The following is a 23,744-nucleotide window of genomic DNA, read 5'->3' as shown; positions in this document are numbered from 1 at the left end:
TGGTGAAACGTCTATTCAAATCTTTAGCCCATCTTTAAATTTGCAGTCTTCCTTTTTAAATTAATTGTGGTAAAATAGTCAGAACATAAAAGTTGCTGTTTTAACTAATTTTAATTGTCCAGCCTGTGGCATTAAGTAGATTCACACTTTGTGCAACCATCACTACCATCCAACTCCAGAACATTTTCATTTTCCCAGACTGAAGCTCTGTGCCCATTGAACACCGACTCTCCACAGTCTCCCCTTCCCCAGCCCCTGGCAACCACCATCCTACTTTCTATCTCTATGATTCTGACTACTCAGGAACCTCCTTAAAGAAGAATCATAGAATATTTGTCCTTCTGTGATTTGCTTAATTCAGTTAGCATGTGTCAAAATTTCCTTCCTTTGAAAAGCAAAATAATGTTATTCTGTAAGTATATGCCATATTTTGCTTAGCCCTTCATCTGTCAATGAACACTTCTGCTGTTTCTACCTTTTGGCTATTTGAAGAACACTGCTACGAATGTGGCTGTACCAGTATCTGTTCGAATCCTTGCTTTCACTTCTTTTGGGTATATACCCAGAAGTGGAATTGTTGGATCATATGATAATTTTATTTAATATTTTTTAAATCACCATACCATTTATTTTCAACCATCTGCACAATTTTACATTCCCACTAGCAATGCACAAGGATTCCAATTTCCTTACATCCTGTCCAACACGTTACTGCCTGTTTTTATGATAACAGCCATCCTAATGGGTATAAAGTGATATCTCATTTTGGTTTTGAAGTTCCCTATTTGAAAATATTCCCTCCAATATGTGCATATTTATTTAAATGCACTATTCTACTAATATTATTTATACTATAAAACATATACACATGAAATACTTGAAAAATAAAATGAATATACCAATGCATTGTCCTGAGTACAAATTTACTTTGGGGACTAGTGGATTAGGAGAAAGATGTATACAAAGAAACATTTACAAGAGAATGTTAAAGGGGCTCTAAGAGTTGAGATTGTCACTTTGTCTCACACAGAGAAAGCAATTTTATATTCCAAATAACACATTAGTCCAATGGTGACTAATCCTTGTTTGGTCTCAGTTTGTGATCTACACAAAGCAAGTCATTCTAATGGTTGAATTTAAATTAAAGCTTGAGGCCTAAGAACAATTAGTATAAAACATGTCATCAGTAGTCTAAAAGAATTCCCATAATCATCACCCCACAAATGTGGACATCAATGATAGCTACTTGGTTAATAAGGGCAAAGAATACAGAAGACAAAAAAAAAAAAAGAGCTGAAATTTCAATATTTAATGCTAAAAATATCTAATATTTTAGCTACTAATTAAGGATACTGGCAAACAAATAATAAAAATAAAAATTATGATAATACAGCAACATTGAAAATGTGCATGATGTAATGTGAACTCTAAAAAATTAAACAAACAATAAAATCACAATGCAAATAGACAACAGGAATAGGCAAAATTAAAATTGCTATATCAAGAAAATGGGTTCATGAGACTTTTATTTACAAATTTTTTAAATAATATAAGAGAAACTTGAGGTAATTACATATTCCTAACCAGAACCCTTAATTATTCCAAATATTCTTTATCTCTTATAAACTGATAATAAAACTAACAGACAGTGAGGATCTAAATTTAAAAAGCAGCCCCTAAGTTATTTTCAGGTTGTCCATTCTTCTAAACCAATTTCAAGTACCTTCTTACTTTATAATACTAATAAAATACCAATCATTTTATAGCTCTGTGGTTTCCAAAATAGATTCACATATACTATTTCACACCAACAAGCCTGTTATTGTCCATATTTTATAGATGAGGAAACCGAAGCTATTCTAGGTTCAAACTTATACAAGATCAAAAGACTAGTATGTCAATACCTTGGTTTTTCTCTTACTACATATAGCATTCTACTAAACATTATTGACACCTGTGATAAAAAACATTTTGATTAGTGGTCTCCAAATTTTAGATTCTGAATAACCAAAAATGAATTTCAACATTTAACATACTTTCTTATAAGAGCAGTAAATTGTGCAAACCCACTTTAATACGATTACTAAAAAGCACTGAAACAGAATTTAAAAAATCGGTAAACAAATATCTTAATCATAAAATTCTACATAATTATGATTTATATTATAGCATTTAAAATATGCAAACTCAGCCCTAGCTGGTGTGGCTCGGTGGATTGAGTACCGGCCTGTGACACAAAGGGTTGCTGGTGTGATTCCTAGTCAGGGCACATACCTGGGTTGCAGACCAGGTCCCCAGTAGGGGCCACGCAAGAAGCAACCACACATTGATGTTTCTCTCCCTTGCTTTCTCCCTCCTTTCCCCTCTCTCTAGAAATAAATAAATATATTAAAAAAATAAAATATGCAAACTTTTTTTTTTAAGATTTTCTTTACAGAAAAGGGAAGGGAGGGAGAGAGGGAGAGAAACATTGATTGGTTACTTCTTGCACGCCCCAACCAGGGGCCTGGCCTGCAACCCAGGCATGTGCCCTGACCTGGAAATCTAACCGGTGACCTCTCGGTTTGCAGGATGAGGCCCAACTCACTGAGCCATACCAATCAGGGCAACATGCACATCTTGTATAGGAACTGTGTCGTCTGGGCAAAATATTTCCCAAGGAGAATATTTCAAAATCTAGTAATCTCAAAGTGTTTAAAATAATTTTTAAAAAATCAATTTCATTCACATGAGTTGATCATATTGTTTTCTAAAACAAACTGATTTTACCTTCGATTTTAATATATTAAATATGAGTTGAATTTGAACTCAAAAGCTAAATATCAGATTTGAAAAATACACACCATAATAACAACATTCAACTTAGCATGATGATGCCAGTGAAGAAGCTGAAAGGTCAAATCTGACCAAATAAGCTAACCGATAAGGATGAGAAGGATAATTATGATGGAACTGATAATGATAGAGCTAAAATCTTCTTCGTAGTTGCTGTATATACACACACATACTGAGTTCTGGTCTAAGCATGAATTATCTCAATCTCCACGACAACAGTGAGGAATATATCACTGTTATACCAAAAAAGAAACAAATTTGCTGAAGTCACTCAGTTAATAAGTGGTACAATTAAGGCATGAATTACGACAGTACTGATATCATGGTAATTAAAATGTGCCAATTTGCAAGGTCAACTATTTTAAAACAATATAATAAACATTCAATCAGTTCTTACCTCTTCAGGCAGTTCACTGTACATGGTTTCAGAGGTAGACAATAAGAATATAGGTGAAAATGACGGTATATCTTGTAGCAAAGTTAGAAAAGTTGCTCTCACAGTTTCACTGACAGCGTCCCACCAATCACCAATGTGAGGCATGTAAACAATACTAGGTACTGTTCTTCGAGCTTCACGAAAAATCTAAGAAGAGAATTGGAATTAAAAATTCAAATTGATATTATTCTAAAGTCTACCCAGTAAGCCCCAAATAATGAAATGGGTCAGACCTGTTATGGTAATTATTTTCAGCCTAAATATTTAAGTTGTGCAAGATACAATGCACAAGCCTTACATACAGCTCCTACCTCTACTCTTTACCTACCTAAAGTATATTTTGCTATTTTATTATTCCTATTCAGTAAATATTAGTAGCATAAAGGCATCTAATTGTTCCACTTATCTATCATATAAAGATAAAGCAAAATACCACTACAAAATATGCTGCAAATGAAGAGATAAGTATGCACTTGTATGTCACCTATGTCAGAGTGATATCAGTAAGCACAAAGAAAAGGAAGACATAGTACACGTTTGTGCACATTGCCTAAAATCACTAAATATATGAAATAAACATTTTAAACAAAATGTACCACCCTAGACTTAAAATTAATGAACTACCCACTCTTTCCCTCCCACTACCTTAACTCAATCTTCAATTCAAAACTGTCACAAAATACCCTTACATCTCTAAAGAGCAATAAATATATTAGCAAAAAGCTCTGAGACACCTTACTGTCAGAAAATACAAAATAAAATTTCCTCAGGTGTTAGGTAAAAAGAATCCTAACCATAGCTTCGGCCGCCCTCTGCCAACACACACCAATAAGGAACAGGTTGGCTCTCAGTAAGCTACCAAGCAGAACTACTGTCCTTTACGTACATGTCAATACTAGCTCAATAGCACACCAATAAATTTTCACAGGATAACATGACATCTCTTTAAGACTTTTAACAAATGTAGAAGTAAGTGCAAAAATCTATCTTCCTTCAATTTAATTTGAGAATTCTATTTCTAAAATTCTCTATTTTTCCTTATTTTAAAACACATGTCTCAATTACCCTGTATAATGTACAAGAAATAAGAATTTAATATTTTAAATGATTAGGATTAATAGAAACATATCTAAGAATTAAAAGGATTATTTTTATGAGGAAGCCTACCAGTTGCATGAATTTTTTAAATATTACAATTTATACAGCTTTAAACCTTCTGCGTAAAATAAAATATATTGCCAATTTAATAATGAACCAGATGGAAGATGCTCAAATAAAATCCTTCCCCCAAACTGAAAATGTAGATGTTATGATCACTCACATCAAAAGTAATATTTGCTCCTTCCCTTCCTTTAACATTTGCATATCCACCAATCCAGAACAGTTGTACTGTACAACTCCTTCAGGACTCAAATTTTGACCTTTTCTGCAAACACGCACCCTCTTATCCTGGATCTTGAAAATCCAAGGATTATTGTTTTCCAAAGCTCTTGTAGAAGATTCATAAGAGAAAAACAAGCATAAATATCGGCAAACGAAGGAACCACACAGCAGCACAAAGGCAAGTGAGGCATCTGAATAAAAAATATATATGCTACATGCCACCCAAGTCAGGCATGGCATGTGGAAGACAGTGACTGACACCTTCTGTCGCTTTCCAACTCCCACTCTGTGCTGGTAAAACTAGGGAGAGTCAGCGGGGAGAGAAAGGTGGTTATAGGAAAAGACTAATGAGCTACACAGCTTACTGAGAAACCTCACAGAACTAACCACCTAATTTAGTCATGCAAGTTACCACGTGCACAGGAAGAGATAAGAAACCCATGCCTTTTTAAAAAATGAAATTTTGCCTTTCATTCTAGTACCTGTAGGTTAAATTTTCTCAAAATACGTGTTGAAAACATCTAGCTACTAACCAGTATCAAAGAGTTTGAGCAAAGCAACACAGGTTAAGTGATAATAAAAACTTGACAGAGCCAGAAAAGTTAAATGATGCTGTACTGTAGGTGATTTAAACCCATTTGCAAGACTGCTCTAGATATACATAAGCATCACCAACTCTAAAGGAGTTGAGGGTTTTTCAGTTTTTCTCCTAAGCCTTTAGAGGAAAAACATCCTTAATTTCTAGAAAAACTTAAACGCACCACTAAAACAAGTTTTCTTTTAAATTCCTTACTTGATGGTATCTCAGAGTACTAAAATAAACTTTCATATTCTCTGTAAATATATGGTCAACCTGTTCTAATTCTCCAGTTTTCATAATGAAAATTCAAAAAGTCAAGTCCAGAACAGTATTTAAAAATTCAGAAAAAAGTTTAAACCTATTGTGATTTTTTATAATGAAAAAATAACTCTTCAGCAGTTTGCTGGTAACTTTTAAAGTTGTGGAATAAGATACACTCTGTGAAATCAATTAACCAGATAATTTCAATAGAAAAATAAAGCCTAGTTTTAGTGAAGCGGCAACTGTCTTGGGAACAAGTGATGCCATTTGATAACTAGAAAAATACTCACCTACAGGCTGTCTTGGATTGGTGGATGTGCAAGGTGTAGTAGAAAACAGAAAAACTGTTATAGAGAAAAAAAGACAGTAGGCCAAATTACTGAACCAACCGTTTCAAAACACCTGTGACATGACCAGCACTCTTGCACAAATGAAATGAACAAACATCAGTGTACGGGAACTGTTCATTTTGATTCTTTAAACAATATACTCTGTTTCCTTCTGGCCTCTTCTTGCCCCAGATATCATGGTTCCTTATATAACATATTTTTGTTTCTTTATTCTTTAAAAAAATCACAAAATACTCCCTTGGAATATTGAAAGGCAAAAATCAGGCCACTGACGTTAAAAGTACCCATGTAAGGAAACACTAAAAACATAAACTGCACCTATATTTACAAGAGTCTTTGTCATCTCAAAAGCTGAACTTTCTCAAGTCATTTCTTTAGCTGCCAAATTAAAATGTTCGAGGCATAAAAATTTACTATATTTTAAAAAATTAAGAATATACAAGGGCATAACATTTTCTTCAGAACCTGAAGACTAGAACAATTGAACAGATGTAAATGAAGCAGAAAGCTCCAGGCCAGTACAGCTTTCACTTTCCTAAAAGGGACTGACTATATGAGAAAGAGGAAAACAACTTTTGTCTTAATAAACTTCCACAATTTATCTTGATCACATTACAGTATTATGAATGTGCTAAATTTATAAAATCTAAGTAAAACAAAAGTCTTGGAAGTTAAAATATTCTAAATTTTTATAAAAATTTAAAAGCACTATTACAATAAATTTAATTCCTTACACCATGTTATCACAAAATATTACAAGAAACACCTATATTGCTATCTTCATTCCATATATATATATATATCACTTTGCTCCATTTATATTCCATTTACTAAGATTTATAGAGCATCTCTGTGAAAAGAAGTCACTGTCTGGGACATGAGGATTCAGGAATGAAGAAATAAAATACCCAGTTTCTTTACCAGCATATAAAACCAGCCTGTTAGAAAACACAACTATACTACGATTTCTGGATAATGGTTGTAATACAAATCAACTTGTTATGAAAATTAAATAACCCAAATTTCTTTTCTAATATTTTCATTACCTAAGAACTTCAAGAATTTTCATAAATGTGGTACACTCTGGACCGGTATGGTTTGTTTACAACTCAAAAAAAAAATGGTCACCATGGTAAAGCACAGAAAGCCAGGCCCACAAACACAAGATTATGCAAAGTACACACAGACTGCTGGGAGGAATCTGGAGACCCTTGTGCACAAACGCAAGAGAGTCCAAAGTAAACACATAGGTAAGTCTATTAGTGCCTTCATGCTACTCAATCAAAAAGGATTTCCTCTGAACATTTCCAGATACATTTTCCTTTTGAGAAAAAAAAAAAAAAACAACTAAAAATGTCACCAAAAAAAATACCTTACTGACCATTTAAATTTATTCATAACATTATACAGGACCCAAATTCCAAAGCTTTGACAGGCTATATTATCAATTCAATCATACTTCTGTATTAATGAAAAAGATAAAATATTGCACACTCATCAATCACTTTTTGCCTAAGTCAACAAAAGAAACAACAGGAAAAAATACATTTGAAGATGTCAGAAAAGGGGAATCATAGTTGTTGTTATTGTTTTTAAGAGTGTTAATACAGATAGGTCTTTTACTACGGATACTAACATCTCCGGCCTTGTTGTAGGGCTCACTTACCAATTGTGAACTTAATGAGAAAACTATAATCTTCCAGTCTACACTGGGGTTTTCCATTCTCCTTCCAGAGTTCTTAAGAAGACTAAGAAATGCTCAGTAACATGTACACACACACACACCCCTATTTTATGAACTCTGGCAATTGTTTCAGTAATAAATGTCTAACTAGTGTCCAGTGATCGGCAAAAGTACTACACTTCAAAGCGGGATCTACTTCAGACCTAGAATGGTAAAACCTGGGATATTTAAAGTACAGCTTCCTAGGGCTCACCCCAAATCTAATGAATCAGAATCTATGGGTGTGGAGCCAGGGAATCAGAAATATTAATAAGCACCCCCAGAAAATTCTCATGCTCACTAAATCTTAAGAAACAATGAGAAAATCCTACAGCAGATACTAACTTCTCTACCATTTTTCACCCAATCAAAATTATTAATCAATAGCTGAGGCAGTTGGAAGAAGAGAAGGAACTTTTGTCATAAATATGCTTGTGTGTAGATATTTTAAAGGATAGAAAGAGAAGTAAACATGATTCCCATAGTATAAAGAAATATCAAATAGTGTTCTTCACACTTTCCATCTTATCTCACATATCAATACAACCTTTTTAAAGGTGATGTAGGACTTCTTCCCTTTAAGATAAACTTTCATGTTCATGTTACAGAATTTAATAACCAATTTTAATTTATATTAAGTATCTTAGAGACCAGGAAAAAAGAAGAGCACAGGATAACAATTTGCCACAGACTGAATCCTTATGTTCCACATCTATTTCAAGATAATCTTGCCTATAGGAGGACTAGCTCCGAAGAGAAGAGAAGAGAAGAGAAGAGAAGAGAAGAGAAGAGAAGAGAAGAGAAGAGAAGAGAAGAGAAGAGAAGAGAAGGAAAAAAATACAAGTATAGACAGGTTTTTGATCCTCCCAGCATTGCAGCACCTGACTCATGCACTTTCTTCCCTAGGACTCTTATACTTACTTATACCCAGGCATGTCAAGGTCTACAAATTAAGAATAAGTTCCTTGGTTTCATTATATAATAGACTCTTTTTGAAGTTTTTAAAGAGAGACAGTATTATGTTCATGAATTTTAAATAATTTTAAATATGCAATTAAGATTCAAATAGTCAGCCCTGGCCAGGTAGCTCAGTTGGTTAGCATGCTGTCCCAGTACATGAAGGTTCAATCCTCGGCCAGGGCACATACAAGAATCAACCAACAAATGCGTAAGTAAGTGGAACAACAAATCGATGTTTCTCTCTCTCAAGTCAATAAATTTTTTTTAAAAGATATAAATAGAGATTAACCAGGACAGTTCAACTGGTCTCTAGCCAGGGCTCACAGGAAGTCTGAGCTTCAGTTACCGGGACTACAGAATTCTGACTCAGTTCCTCTGCAGACTGGACATCCAGGTTGTGGTCACTAAAGAAGCAGCTCTAAGCTCTATTTCCAACCCAGATGCTTACAGGTGAAAGCAGAGAAGATGAGACATCTTGATGTATTATAGATTCAGTGTAACACAACCAAAACAATAAATGGTAGGGTTTTGCTGTCTTCCACTACCAAGTGACACCTCTCACCATCCTCTCCACCCACGTGGCCAAAAAAGTAGTAAAAGCCAAGAAATGTGGAAGAGACCAAGGAGTATACAGTTAGAATGCAAGTTTAGCCCAATGATCCAGCTAGGAATCAGGAAAAAAATTCTAGGATCCCAATAACATCAACATACATTTTGCTACAATGCCTCCTAAGTATTTCCTTACCTCACTAAGCCAGTAATGTGTGAATATGTGCACATATTAGCCATAAGGAACAATGACAGACAGAAAAGCTTCTCACTTTGAAAATGTTCCTCTTTCAACATGATTCTGTCTTTATTTTGCTTGGTACTATCAAATATACATGTAACAAGAAAAATACTATTTCAAACAGTACAGCAGCGTATAAACTAAAATGACAAAGTTTACCTATTTCCCCAATCCTCCAAATCCCTTCCCCCAAGCCAAAGCAATGATTATTAACAGGTTTTGGGGGGACATTCTTAGATAAAATTTCCACTTATATATAAGCATGAATATAAAATGTTTAAGTTTTTTTAACACAAAGATGATTGTATTTAGATAGACTGATTTAAAACTTGCTTTTTTCCCTAAATGGCATGCTATTTTGCTAGTTTTAATATTAGATAGTTACTATTTCTTCTTATTGACATAAACTTTTTTTTTATGTTTAGGAAAACTGTCCTTGACATGTGTGTTACAAATATACTTCTTACCAGGTTATGACTATTAATTTTATTTAAAGAATTTTTTTTGCCATGTGTAATTTAAAATTGCATAAAGTAAAATTTGACCCTATCTCAACATTTTCAGGATTTTGTTCATTGCTTAGAAATTATTTTCTCATATCCAAAGCAATAAATGTAGTGACCTTGTGAATTCTCCTAACACTTTTAAATCTGTGCAATTTATACCTCCATTGCCAATCTAGATTTGTTTCTGGGCCACAGAAAAAGGCAGGAAACCTAGGTTGGTATGGTTTTTTCTTTTCCCCTCATTGAGCCAGCCAGTTTTCCAAGACCACTTACTAAATAATCCATCTACTCTATCTACTGATATGAAATGTCATCATCATCATCATCAGATACTAAATTCTCATTTCTATACAGGCCTAACTGAATTATCTCTTTTGTTTTATTACTTTGTCTATCCCTGCACAGGTACAAATTCTTTATTACTCTAGTTCTATTACATCTTTTAAATCCTAGCAGGGCTCCCTCACTACACTTTTTCCTCTTGAATTGGCCATGCAATGCTCATTGTTTATTATGTACAGGAAACACAAAGTCCTTTTTTAACTTTTTCTTAAATCTGGGAAGAATTATCATTGAGATTGCACTTAATTCACAAATTAAGTTAGAAAAGAACTCACAGCATTCCAATTTTGAGTCTGACCAGCCATTAGTTGTGAGAGTAGCTAGTTGGGTACTGCATGCCAAGCTAGTGAATAAGCTTATTTTATTTTAAGATTTTATTTATTTATTTTTAGAGAGAAGGGAAGGGAAGGAGAAAGAGAGGGAAAGAAACATCAATGTGTGGTTGCCTTTCATATGCCCCCTACTAGGGACCTGGCCCACAGCCCAGGCATGTGCCCTGACTGGGAATCAAACCAGCAACCCCTTGGTTCATAGGCCAGCATTCAACCCACTAAGCCACACCAGTCAGGGCTGGATAAGCTTATTTAATAATCACAACTCCCACCCCACCCCAAAAAAAAACTATCACAACTTAGGTGGTATCATTATTTTCATTTTACAGATGACCAAATTAAGGCTCAAAGAAGTTAAGCAACTTGTCCAAGGTCACAACCAATCAGCAAAGTAGTTGAGATTTTTATCTGTGCAATTTAAGACCACACTTTGAATTGTAGTATATAATTAAAAACAGAACATGTCTTTCATTATTTCAACTGTCCTCCTCAAATGAATTTTTTAGATTTCTTCTTTTAAACCCTGCAAATTAACTGTTTAAGTTAATTCCTAGGTAAACTTAGTTGCTATTTTAAATGGGACCTCTTCTTCCATTATATTTCTCACTTGTTATTGTTTATATAAAAGAATACTATTGATTTTAAAACATTAACTTTGAAAGTGTCCACCTTACAGAATTCTCTTATTGTCCCTAATAATTTTTTCGGTCGATACTATAAGTTTTCCAATCATTTCACAAATAATTATAACTTCAATGTGTCCACTTCGATGGTCTTTCTCAATGTCTAAATGAATCAGTTTTGCAATCCTTAATAATGACATATTATTGATGTGCTACCAAATTCCATTTGTAATATTTACTTTATGACTACAATCTGCATGAGATTAGTCTCCAGTTTTCTTTGTATTTCTTTCAAAAGTTTATCATTATTGTTTTTGTTGATTTTACAGCTTTCCCTTCTTTTTCTATGCTTTGGAACAGTTTAAATAACATCAAAATGATCTTATCCTTTAAGATTAAGAGAATTCCCCTCTGAAACTATCTGAATTTAGTGCCATTTTTAACACTCAATTTCTTCTTCCACAGCTAGTGTCTTGTCTGTTCAGGTTTTCTCTCCTCTGAGGTCAATTTTGTTAACTTATATTTTTCTATAAATAAAACCACTTGGATTTATTTTAAATGGTCCTGACTAATTGTCTCACTTGCATACAAACTTTGCCTCACCAAATAGGAAATATATAAGCAAACATATAATTCAACATTATTGGAAAATACAGCAAGAATGAACTGAATGTATAAAAATTGGAGCAAATTACTGGTATATAGGGGTTTTTTTTTATTAAGTACATGAGTTTTGGGGAAAGAATTCCTTTAAATAGAGCTTTATATGCAGCAAAGTGCTGCTAGGATGTTCACACCCAAAGAACTAAGTAAAAGTGAGATGATATCTAACTATAAACTTTTTGAAAAATATTTTTAAATGTTTAAAAAATATTTCTTGCTACAAAGTAGAGAATGGTTTTCAATAACATAGTATATAAATATGTACTAAGTACTTATCAAAGGTAACTGGAAAAAAAAACAATAAAATTATATACAATGATCTTAAGTGTTACTATTCTAGTCATCTAATCTCTGAAAGTAGGATATATATCAAAGTAAAAAGTGACACTCTTCTAATTTATTTATAAGAAACGGTATTCAGACATTCAGTAAGCACTTACTAGAAGCACTATGTCAGAGACACAGAAATGGTGAAGATGTGATCCCTTGGCTCAAAAATCGTATTCCCCTAACCTCTAGCTACCACATGACAAACTTAAAATAAATTCATAGCTATATATTAAAACCTCAAGAAATATAAACAGCCCCAGTACAAGTCTGCTTCACAACAAGCAAATAAAGTTGAAAATCAAATATCAAACATACTTTCAATATTGATACTATTAGATATCATTTTTAAAGTGATACCGTATTTCTATATAAATTTTAAGTCCTGGCATCTCAAATTGGATACCTTTTCCCTTCCTATAATAAGTCTCTCAGTACAAAGAGAAGTCTAGAAAGGCTCTGAAACCACAGTTTTGACAAGAGTCAGAAAAAGGCAAAGAAGCCCCCTTTCCACTGTTTAACTAACTGTAACATAAGAAACAGGATATTAAAATTCAGAAATGAACGAAGTATCATAATAAAAACAAATGAGCTCACTTTGGGAAATGTTACACATCAAAAGGATCCTCTGACTTAATATTATGTTAACAAATGAGCAACAAAAAGTTATTATTCATAACATTGTTCTTTGAAAGAACTGTACCTATAAATACTACAGAGACACAAACAATAAGAAAGGTGGTAGTGCTCTGATATGGTATAAACCTACCTGTGCACATGATTCTTCAGGTGTTTTGGCACTAACTGAATAAAGTGCTGGGAGATCTAGTCTGTGCACAGAGAACTTTTCTAGAGTATGCAAAAGTGCTGGAGCAAGGTGAGAAGTTTGACCTGAGCCTCGTTCTCCAGACAGCAATAATCTTGGCCTGTAAGAGGTTGGCTGATGATATGGTGACCTGCAATACATGTAAGACATAATAATTATTTTGAAACCATACATTCTGAAGATGAATATGAAAACATTAGGCAACATATTTATATTAAAAGAATGTAACTCCAAATTAATAGAACATTCCTATGTGATTAAGTACAGTGAATCACTTTTCATTAATCAGTTTTAAAATGTTGAGCTCTCTTACCATATTAATAACTACGATGTAAAAGTGTAAAAATCTCTTCTAAAAGAAAGTAAAAATATGTAGGTATCACACCACATACATGAACTTGGAAAATGCTTCAGTCACTAAGTGTGATTCAGTTATTATCAATAATTACTCATGGTCAAATGTTAAGAATCCCACTTCTCCAATAAGGAGGTACATCTGAAGAATACCCAAAATGTTGCACTTTTAAAAAAAATGGTTAAAATGTTAAATTTTATGTATTTTAAACCATACTTTTTTTAACTAGAAAAAAATGTAAAAATTTTTCGGTGGCAGCAAATTTTCTTTTAGGCCAATAAAATCTGTTTTTACCCTAATACATGATATTTAAACCCCTACACCAGAGAAGGTAAATATACTGATGAAACTTAAATAAGTGAAATAAATTTTATATATGATCACTATAGATAATTGAGGAAATTCTAAGCAATGAAATAAGAATAAAGCAAATAAATAGAACTAATGGAAAGAAATAGGGAAAACACTGTTACTTGCAAAGGATGATTATACACTAGAAAGTCCAAGAGAATGACCTAGTAACTGTCCAACTCTACCAGCAACATAGTAAGACAAAAAATGGAAATAGAGCCCTGGTTGGAGTAGCTCAGTAGATTGAGTGTGGGCCTGCAAACCAAAGAGTCACTGGTTCGATTCCCAGTTTCAGGGCCCATGCCTGGGTTGCAGGCCAGGTTCTCAGTAGGGGTGGCACGAGAGGCAACCACACATCAGTGTTTCTCTCCCTTTCTTTCTCCTTCCCTTCCCTTCTCTCTAAAAATAAATGAATAAAATTTTTTTAAAAAGTTACTTAAAAAAAAAGGAAATAGAGAAATCAAAGATTTCTAAAACACCATCAAGAACCCATAAAAAGGAAAGAACATCCTATTTATAAATGCAAAAATACAAACAGCATAAGAACAAATATTAAAGAAAAGTATGAAACTATACAAGATATAACGTAAGCCTGACTATAAAGAAGTCAACTCTTTCTAATGCCTTTATAGTTAACTAAAGTTAAATAAATATATATTTTATAATATTTTATTTTATACATTTAAAACAAATCAAAATCCCAAAAGAATTTGAGAAAGAGAGGGAGATTTAAAACTTATATACAGCATTATCTAAAAGAATAGTCAAGAAAATTTTGGAAAAATATGTTAGCTCCAATCTCAGAATATTTAAAACTGTTTTAGGAACAAGCATTTCATTAAAACTTCTTGTTTTACTTTCTTAACAATTCTATGAAATATATAGTTTCCACCTATTAAACATATGAAAAAAAACAAGATTCAGAGAGGTTATGTATAAAACTGTACAATTGATTTCAATTTCCCATTCAGACCCATACAATCACAAAGCCCAGGCATCATCACGTTAAGATATCCCCCACTTTAAGTGAAACATATTATAGAACAGAAGAACAAACAGAATGTAGAATACATCAAAAAAAGAAACACAGATCAATGGAAGATAATAGGCGACCCAGAAAACAAAGTATAAAAACTGAAATGAAGCATAAAAAATAAACAGAACAGGGATGAATTATAAAATCAATGTTTAAAATAGGGAGGATTCAAAATGCTCTCCCTCTCAGGAGCAGATACCAACTTCTGGATACAATGTACTTCAAAATGAGGATGCTTTGGGGATTCCAGCCCACACCTACTTTGGAAGAATCAGTAATAGCCTCTCAATTTCAGTCTCAGATCCACATTTCCATGTCTCCCTTAGATCAAGCAGGGACCGTGGTCCTTGTCAGCAGGAAGCAGTTATTGAAGACTGACTGTCCCCCTCATCACCCCTAAAAGATTTCAGGGATGGAAGCCTCTTAGGGGGGAATGAGATAAGCTGGAGAGCCAGGACAAATGAAACAGGGAAACTGAGATAGTTAAATGGCCAAACAGTTTACACACATCTAGTAAATCACAAAATCCTATCTTCCCTAATCAAGAACACTTAGAGTAAATGGTTCACACTTCTTCGAACCAAAGGGTAAAGAGCTTAAATCACCCTACTCAGGAATACAGATAACAAAAAAACAATTAATGCCAACCACACCCAAGGATGGATAAAGTCAGGGGAAATCATCTCATTGGGGCATATCAGCATAAACAAAGCTGATGAATACTCTGTTGAGATCCTCCCCTGAGACCTCTCCTAAACGCCCAGCCTTTAAAGCCCTCGAGAAGAAGGACCCAGCATGTGCTCTCTCTTGGGAGGGAGAGCACGTGTCTGCTCTTTTCCCTTCCCCCTCTTCCTAAATAAACTTTCTTTTCTAATTTGAAAATAAAATAGAGAGGATTCAAATTTTCATTTTGAAAAATAAGTAAAATGAATTCTAACACAGAAATAAGAAAAAACAAGGCATTCACGTATTTAATTCATAAAAATTTATAAACTTTTCTGACTCAAAAATTACAACCTTAACCAAATGGCAAACAACCAAATGAGACCAGGAATTTGCCCTGTATAAAGAGCCGATGTGCATAGTGTTAACAAAAAAATGCCTTCAAGGGCAAAGGACATAAGCAGCAATTAAAAAGAAAAAGGTATCAATAAACATTTTTCAAAATGTTCATTCATTTAACAACTGTAGAATGCTTCCTATGCTGAATGCCATGGCCCTAGTAATCCAAAAATACCACTTTTATCACAGAGCTCATAACTGAATGGTATTTAGTGAAAAAAGGAAATAACACAAATTACTGCAATGCAGTATGCTTAATAAGCAGCACTGTTTAAGTGCAGGGACTATGAGAGACCCCAACTAGAAACTCATGAAGGCTTTCCTGGGACAGTGTTACTGAAACATAAACCCAGTAGACTGGAAGCAGAGAAGATAAATTCCAAGAAATAAAAACAGGATGTACAAAGCACCAGTGGCTAAAAAGGCCTTGGTCCTTTGGTCTAACAGATGTAGTTCATACATCCAGCTTCTTTTAAGGTTTTAGGGCAATAGAGTAAAGGTACTGGGGAATTATGGAAGGGAAGCAGAAAGGAGAATCTGACTATGAAAGGCTATGAAGGACTTTGTTAAGCCATGTTAAAAATTTGGATGTTCACTGAAGACAATGAGAAAGTATTAAGGTGCTTAAGCAGAGGTAATGACATCATCTTACAGATGTTTTTAGAAGATAATTCTAGTTCAGTATGTCAGTACAGGTAGGGATTTTGAAAAAATGCAAAACAGGAAGAAATATGACTAGTTAGTGGTTTGCTGTAATAACCCAAGCATGAAATGTTAATGGTGGTCTAGACGAGCAGTGTCAAAGAGGTGAGAAGGAACAACCTAAGATGTTTCTTACTTTATTTAGTCAGGACGTGGTCACTGACTAGATACAGAAGGGAAGAAGAGGAAGCTGAGGATGACGCCCAGTTCTAATTAGGACAACCAAATGAATGGTAGCTCACAGGATTCACAGGAAGAGAAGAGGGGCACAGTCCAGTTTGTACTGAAAGATCTAAGGCACAAAAAAGGGAGATAAGCAGCTGGACAGGGTCTAAAGCTTAAGAATGATCTAGGCTTGAGAAAGATTTGGTAGTTATTAACAGATGAAAAATTATGAAAATATAAATAATGTAAAATGGGTTTTACATGTTAGATCGATGAACTAAAAATTAATTTTAATACCCATTATTAGTAGATGGTGGGAAAAGTATAATTTTCTAAAATTAAATTTGCCAACTATGTTAAATATATACCAAAATTCATACCCAAGATATCTGCAATTCATCTCATTCCCAAGAACTCCCTTACCTCTTAGAATTCTCTACATTTTGTTCATAGTACTTGTCTTCTAACATTTTATCTATTACATTATTGCATTATTGTCTGTCTCCATCTAAAATGTAAGCTGAATGAGAACCCATAGCCCATCTTGCTCACTGATGTATTGTAGGTACATAGGACAATGTCTGGCACATGATGGCACTTTGACAAAATAACTGAATTAATTAATTAATATGTGGAACAACAAGTGAATGATTCAAATAAACAGGAAGATGGCACCTTCATATATCTGGTTGTCAAAGATTTAAAAGACAAACCATGCTCTGAATTGACAAGGATATAGGAAAAATAATACTCTCCTACAACAGTGATGAAAATGAAATTGGTACAACCTTTCCCAAAGCCAAACAAAATCAAATCAATTCTAAAAACCAGTACAGCCCAAATTAAAGGCAGTTTAACAACTTGTATCAAGTTTTTAAATGTATATATACCCTTTGACACAGTAATCAGAGTTTTTTAACTTTACCCTAAGCTGATTTAGATCAGATAATGGTATAAGAATGTACACTTAGTCCTGGATGGGTGGCTCATTTGGTTGGAACATCATCCTGCATACCAAAAGGCTATGGGTTCAATTCCTGCTCAGGGCACATACGTAGGTTGTGGGTTTGATCCCCAGTCAAGGCGTGTACAGGAGGCAAATGATCGATGTTTCTCACATCAATGTTTCTCCTACTCCTTTTCCCTTTCTCTCTCTCTCTCTCTCTCTCTCTCAAAATCAATAAACATATCCTCAAGTGAGGATGAAAAAAATATGTATACTTAGAAATATGTCTATTACAGCACTGTTTATAAAAGGAGAAAAATTGAAAACTTCAATTTTTATCAGTAAGGTTATATAAAGGAACATCCAAAAAATAAAGTATTGTGTAGCTGTGTTAAAAGAATGATATCAAACATATTCTGACATGAAATAACAATCTCAACATAGTGGATAAAAAAGCAAGATATATTCAAAAACGTAAAAGGAGGATATAATTCCTATAAAATAATATGTGGGTCTGTCTATATGCATAGAGAGAATATGGAAGTATGGTCACCAAAACTTGAACAAATATTACCTTCAGATGCTTGGGCTTTAATTTTTATTTTCTTCTTTATGCTCTTCTTTATTACTTGAATTTTCTACAGAGTATATCATCTTTCTAATTAAAAAAAACAAAGCTATTTTCATTTGGAAAACCTTGGAAAGCTGTGTTTCTAATTCCCTTATGGTAATATATAATAATAAAGAAAACTCATTTTCCATCATAACGGTTCTCTGCCAGACTGATAGACCTTAAATATCTTTACTTATATTTCATCTTAAATCTAAATAAAAGGTTTCACCATTGTTTTAGGCAACTATTCCCAGAAACAGAAACCCACTGGCAATGCCACGCCAGTGTTACTGGAGACCAGCATTAAAGTCATGCTTTCTATGTGTCTAGCACTTTGTCAGTGTTGGTCTGGAAGGCCAATACTGGGAGCCAAACCAACCCAAATCAAACAACACCACCAAAAAAAATGTGTAGCTCTTACTAAAGGCCTATATTCTGAAGTGCTTATTTCTTAGAAAGTGTAAAAACTTACTGTCCAACCTACCCCCAAAAGCAACAGCTTTTCCTATCTACCTACTAAACTCAGAAATCCATTTGGAAACCACATAGAAGACAGAGAAATAAAGTATGGGCCCTGGTTCTGACACCTGCTAGCGGCATGATCATGGACAATTTACTTAATTTAATGCTTCAGTTTCACTGTCTATAAAATCGCAATACTACAAATTTGCTATATGATTATTTATATACGATTATCACATATAAAGCTCCAAGTTTTATATCATGTATTATACCACACATCTAGTTTGTAATGAACATCAGATGCTAACTCCTATCCCTGCATACTCAAAAACACAGCAAATGTCACTGATTGTCCTGTGAAGCCCTCCTGGACTTCCCAATGAAAGCTTCTTAGTTCTGTTTTCATAACACTTCAGCCATATCACGTTTGTCACCCAATAACAAGAACTTCTCCAGAGTAAGAACTACATTACATCTTAATCACACTTACGTCTTCAACACCTAGTACAGTGCCTGCCACAGAATAAACACATAAAAATTGGTAGAATGGATAGATAAGTAAATAAATTAAATTTATCAAAACATCTACAACAAAAAAAAGCTTATTCCAGGATATAGCTGTCTCAGAGTCAATTTCAGAACTAGAAAGCTTATGTTAAGGCAGCTAATTTAAGCCAATTTCAGGAAGGCTAAAACAAACAAAATGAGGCATACCAGTGACACCCATTAAATCACTGGTAGAGAAAGTTCTTAATAAAAAGTCAAACTCAAAATTACATGTGAAGTTTTCTTACATCAAAATCTATTTCTGTACACTCTACTGAAAACAGAACTACCTTATAAAATTGGAACATAAATCTTTTGACAGTTCTTTAGCTCTGCATTCATATATTTCAAATCTAAATAACTAAAACTGTCAAAACAAATCACTCACACACTCTCTCTCTCTCTCTCTCTCTCTCTCTCTCTCTCTCTCTCTCTCTCTCTCTCTCTCTCTCTCTCCAGGTGGGGAAAACAATGACTATGGCTTGCCCTTAACCATCAATGAGACAGATCTCTAAAATTACTAAAACAGTCTAAGAAAACTTCCCAGAGGGCAAAAAAGAAAAGACCTGGAGTAAAAGGAAAAGTTTCTAATAGAAGAGCTTGATGTTAAAGAAAAATAGAGTAAATGAAAATTTAGTATCATTTTTTTAATGAAAAACAAGCAAAAGTTATCAATGCAAATAATCGAATGAACATCTTACCAAAATCTACATGTGAGAAACTTAAAGTTGTTCAAAATATGTCAAAAGAAAAAGTACTTAAAAGTACACACAATTCCACATTTTCAGTAAAAGTGTGATTAGACCTACCTGACCGGAGCATTACGGTCCTTTAACTTTCATGATAATTATGCAAATGCAAGTGATGATGATATTAATATTTGAAAACTATCTGGTCCCTTAATTTAGTCCCTTGATTAGCACTAAAATTGTTTACCTGTTAAAGTGCACAGCATATGCTGCTTTACTATAGTTCAGAGATTTTCAACCTTCTTCATTCCATGGCACGAACTACTAAAATTCTATGGTACATGAAAAAATATATGTATTTTTTTGCCAATCTGACCAAAAAAAGGTAGAATTTTGATTCATTCACACTGGATGGCTATTGTTGTGTAGGCTGCTGTCATTTTTTTATTTGACAATCAAAGGGAAGAGATCAGTGCCCCTTGCTGAACAGCCAGGTACTGCATGTTTTAGAAATTCTTGTGGCACACCAGTTGAAAATCACTGATATAGATAAAGGTGAATGTAAACAGAAATACCATAACATCTAAATTAGGAAAGTGTAAACTAATGGGAATTTGGAGAATCAAAAATTAATTTTTAATTACTGTGCAATTTCTAATCCAAAACCTTTTTAGTACCCTTAGGGTCCCTAAAATATCATCCAAATCTTATTATAAATTAAAATATTCTCAACCATGGTAAATATTTCACTTCTGTTCATTATAGTTCAAATAAAAAGCAATAAAACTGGGTACATGAGTTGATTTTCTAAAGGGAACCCTTCCTTCCACCCTCATTTAAATAAAAATCACACAATCAGTTGAGAAAAAATTGTTCCAGTTGACCAAAAACCAATTTATTACAACACACAAAAAATATATACACACAGTAAATGTTTCAGAATTGTATCCAAAGAGAAAAATCAGAGTTTTCAATGTTAGAACCATAAGTAAAAAGATACCATAATTCTAACCATAAAGTAATAAAAATCATGCTGACTGGAAAGAAATTTGATATAAATTACTTACATTGTAAAATGAAGGTAGGATTTATGTACAGCAGCAGCTGATGACTGTTTCTTTGGTGATCCTGAGTGACAACTGGTCTCAAAAATTGATAAAGCATTCTCATCTTCACTATCATCTAAAATCAGAGTATCTATATCTGTTCAAAGACAAAAAAATCACAAAGACTGAGGCATATAAAGTCATTTAATATGAGTCAGCTATACAAAAGCTAAAAACAATTGGTTTAAAAATCAAATTATATTAACTAATAAATTATTTATTAAATAATACAGATTGAGCAGGCAAACTGACAAACTACAATGTTTTGAGTAATTTATAAGTAAAACAAATGTAATTATTTCACCTTTACAAATTATTTAAGTGTTATAAGATGTAATTTAGGAGATTTCACTGATCATAAGGTGACTACAAAAGAAATGGCACTTTCATAAAATACCCAGCTACTTACTAAAAATCTCTAAGTTAATTTTGACCAAAACCAGTACATTTCATCTAAGATATCTGGTATAATTAATAGAGCACTTGCCCAGAACCAACATATCCAGTGGCTGGCTCCAGACCACATCAGGCATGACCTGGTTAGCTGCACAAGTGGCAAACAGCAGAGGGAGATCTGGGCAGGCACCAGACCCCGCTGGAGCAGATTCTGCTTCGTGGGATCGCCTGGCACAGCCGCAAGTTACCACAGAAGGGCTCACAAAACCCACAAAGGGGACATTCCTGGAGCTCCTAGCTCAGTTTACCAAAGAGAGTGCACCACTGAGCCACAGCACACCTACTACACAAGGTCACGCTACCAAGGCTGGGAGATATAACAGATCTACCTAACATACAGAAACAAATGCAAAGAAGCAGCCAAAATGGGGAGACAAAGGAATATGCTGTAAATGAAAGAACAGGAGAAATCCCCCCAAAAAGATTAGGGCACTTGAGTTATGGCCGGTTCTTACAAAAGTAACATGGAAAAAACTGACCCTTATTTTTTCACATGGTATACACACATATACTCGTACACACCTTTTTCAAAGAAAACCTACACTAGCTGAAAAAGGAGTCAGGAATTAAGTGGAAACAAAGACAATCTTTAAAACGCACTCACTCAGGTAGCATTAGTCTCTCTATGTGAGTCTTACATTACTGTTTAATAGATTAACAGAAACTGAAATCCCTATTGAGAGTTTACTTAAAAATTTACTTTGCGGGCTGCGAACCAAAGCATCACAGGTTCGATTCCCAGTCCAGGCACATGCCTGGGTTGCAGGCCATGGCCCCCAGCAACCGCATATTGATGTTTCTCTCTCTCTTTCTCCCTCCCTTCCCTCTCTAAAAATAAATAAATAAAACCTAAAACAAAAAAAATTACCTGGACTACAACCTGAAATATTAATAGCTGAACTCCACACATACCTAACAAAAGTGCCATCAATTCATTCAATAAAAACCAGTACTACATGTGTACAAGAAATGGGGAAAAAATTGAGATTCACAGAAATCATACTTTTCCCCCCACAAAAAAAGGGGAAAAAAGGTATACTTTTTAAAATAAGACACTGATTTATTCTGGCAGATGTGGATTTTCATGGCTTTCAAAAACTAAGTATTTGCCCTGGCTAATGTGACTCAGTGAACTGAATACCGGCCTGCGAACCAAAGGGTCGTCAGTTCAATTCCCGGTCAGGGCATAAGCCTGGGTTGTGGGCCAGGTCCCCAGTAGGGGACATGCAATAGGCAACCACACATTGATTTTTCCCTCCCTTTCTTTCTCCCTCCCTACTTCTCACTCTAGAAGTAATAAAATCTTTTTTAAAAAATAGAAGTTAAATATTTAGTACACTAATATTGTAAAAGTCAACCTGAAAAATAATTATATTTTGAGTGATAATTTCATACACAAAGAAGGATACTTGTCTAAGAAAAATATTTAAAGTCCAAAACAAACCAGAATAATATATGTAAATAACTAAAAACTTCTTATTAATCAAATACAATCTGATTTCTCTTTCTCCATTGGTACATAAAGAAAAATTTGAAGTAAAGCACACTCTATACTTACGAAAAAAATTGTAAGAAAAAAATAATAATGTTGTAAAAAATGCTCAAATGGAAGTAAAGGAGCTATCATAATCTCTCAGAAGGGAATATAAGATTTTTATGATTTTAAAAATTTGGGGGGAAAAATACATATCCTCAGTTATGAAAATCAGAGATAAAAAAATGTATGATTTATGGTAAAGTACCTGGCTCAAACATAATAAAATACAGATTCCCTTCCCTAGTTGACTAATTTAAGAAATTCAGTAATTCATGTGATAGTAAGAATCCATCCCTAAAAAATAAAGTTTCCAAAAAATAAATTTAGAATACCAAGATTCACTGAATATTGATGGTTTTTACTATATATGGTATTATCAATGTTAGCATAATTCAGTGAACAATTTTCTTTTTGGTACACACCACATGCTAAACAGGGTAACAGGAACTGGGAAATGAAGATAATTAAAACACATTATTTTTTCCTCAAAGTTCATGGGCCTTACTTTAATTAGCATATGAACCTAAAGTTTTCCTCTAAATGAGTGACATTTTTAAAGGTAGCTTTCTGTTTTTTATCTCAGGTCCAAACTACAATCCTGAGACTAGAATTCCATACCTTTTCTAAGCAGGTCTAATTTACTCCCTCACTAAAAATGTACTCCATTAGCATAGCAAACTGCAGACTGCCCTGCCAATCACAAAATATATTTGGTGAGTAGAATCCCTCTAGCACCATAGTGAAGAGCACAGGCCCTGAAGTCAGGGTCCCTGCATTTGCG

The 23,744-nt window shown here is 33.9% G+C and overlaps 1 protein-coding gene across 3 annotated transcripts in view; it reads right to left on the bottom strand.

Annotated features, from left to right (window-relative positions):
* Nucleotides 1–23,744, bottom strand: part of ATAD2B (ATPase family AAA domain containing 2B) — a 127,248-nt gene that overhangs the window by 36,992 nt on the left and 66,512 nt on the right. For all 3 annotated transcript variants that reach the window (XR_006786347.1, XM_045844425.1, XM_045844426.1), the window contains exons 17-19: nucleotides 20,932–21,067; nucleotides 12,881–13,067; nucleotides 3,233–3,418 (exon numbers count right to left, since the gene is read on the bottom strand). Coding sequence is in view for 2 of the 3 variants with exons in the window: in XM_045844425.1 (XP_045700381.1) it covers nucleotides 3,233–3,418; nucleotides 12,881–13,067; nucleotides 20,932–21,067 (509 nt within the window). In the remaining variant the exon portion in view is untranslated. The remainder of the gene's footprint in view (nucleotides 1–3,232; nucleotides 3,419–12,880; nucleotides 13,068–20,931; nucleotides 21,068–23,744) is intronic.

Source organism: Phyllostomus hastatus, unplaced genomic scaffold, assembly GCF_019186645.2.
Source record: "Phyllostomus hastatus isolate PE091 unplaced genomic scaffold, TTU_PhHast_1.1 phas_contig_402, whole genome shotgun sequence".
In the NCBI taxonomy this organism is placed as follows: domain Eukaryota; kingdom Metazoa; phylum Chordata; class Mammalia; order Chiroptera; family Phyllostomidae; genus Phyllostomus; species Phyllostomus hastatus.
Note: the sequence above shows the minus strand (reverse complement) of the source record. Positions and strands in the feature narration are given on the sequence as shown.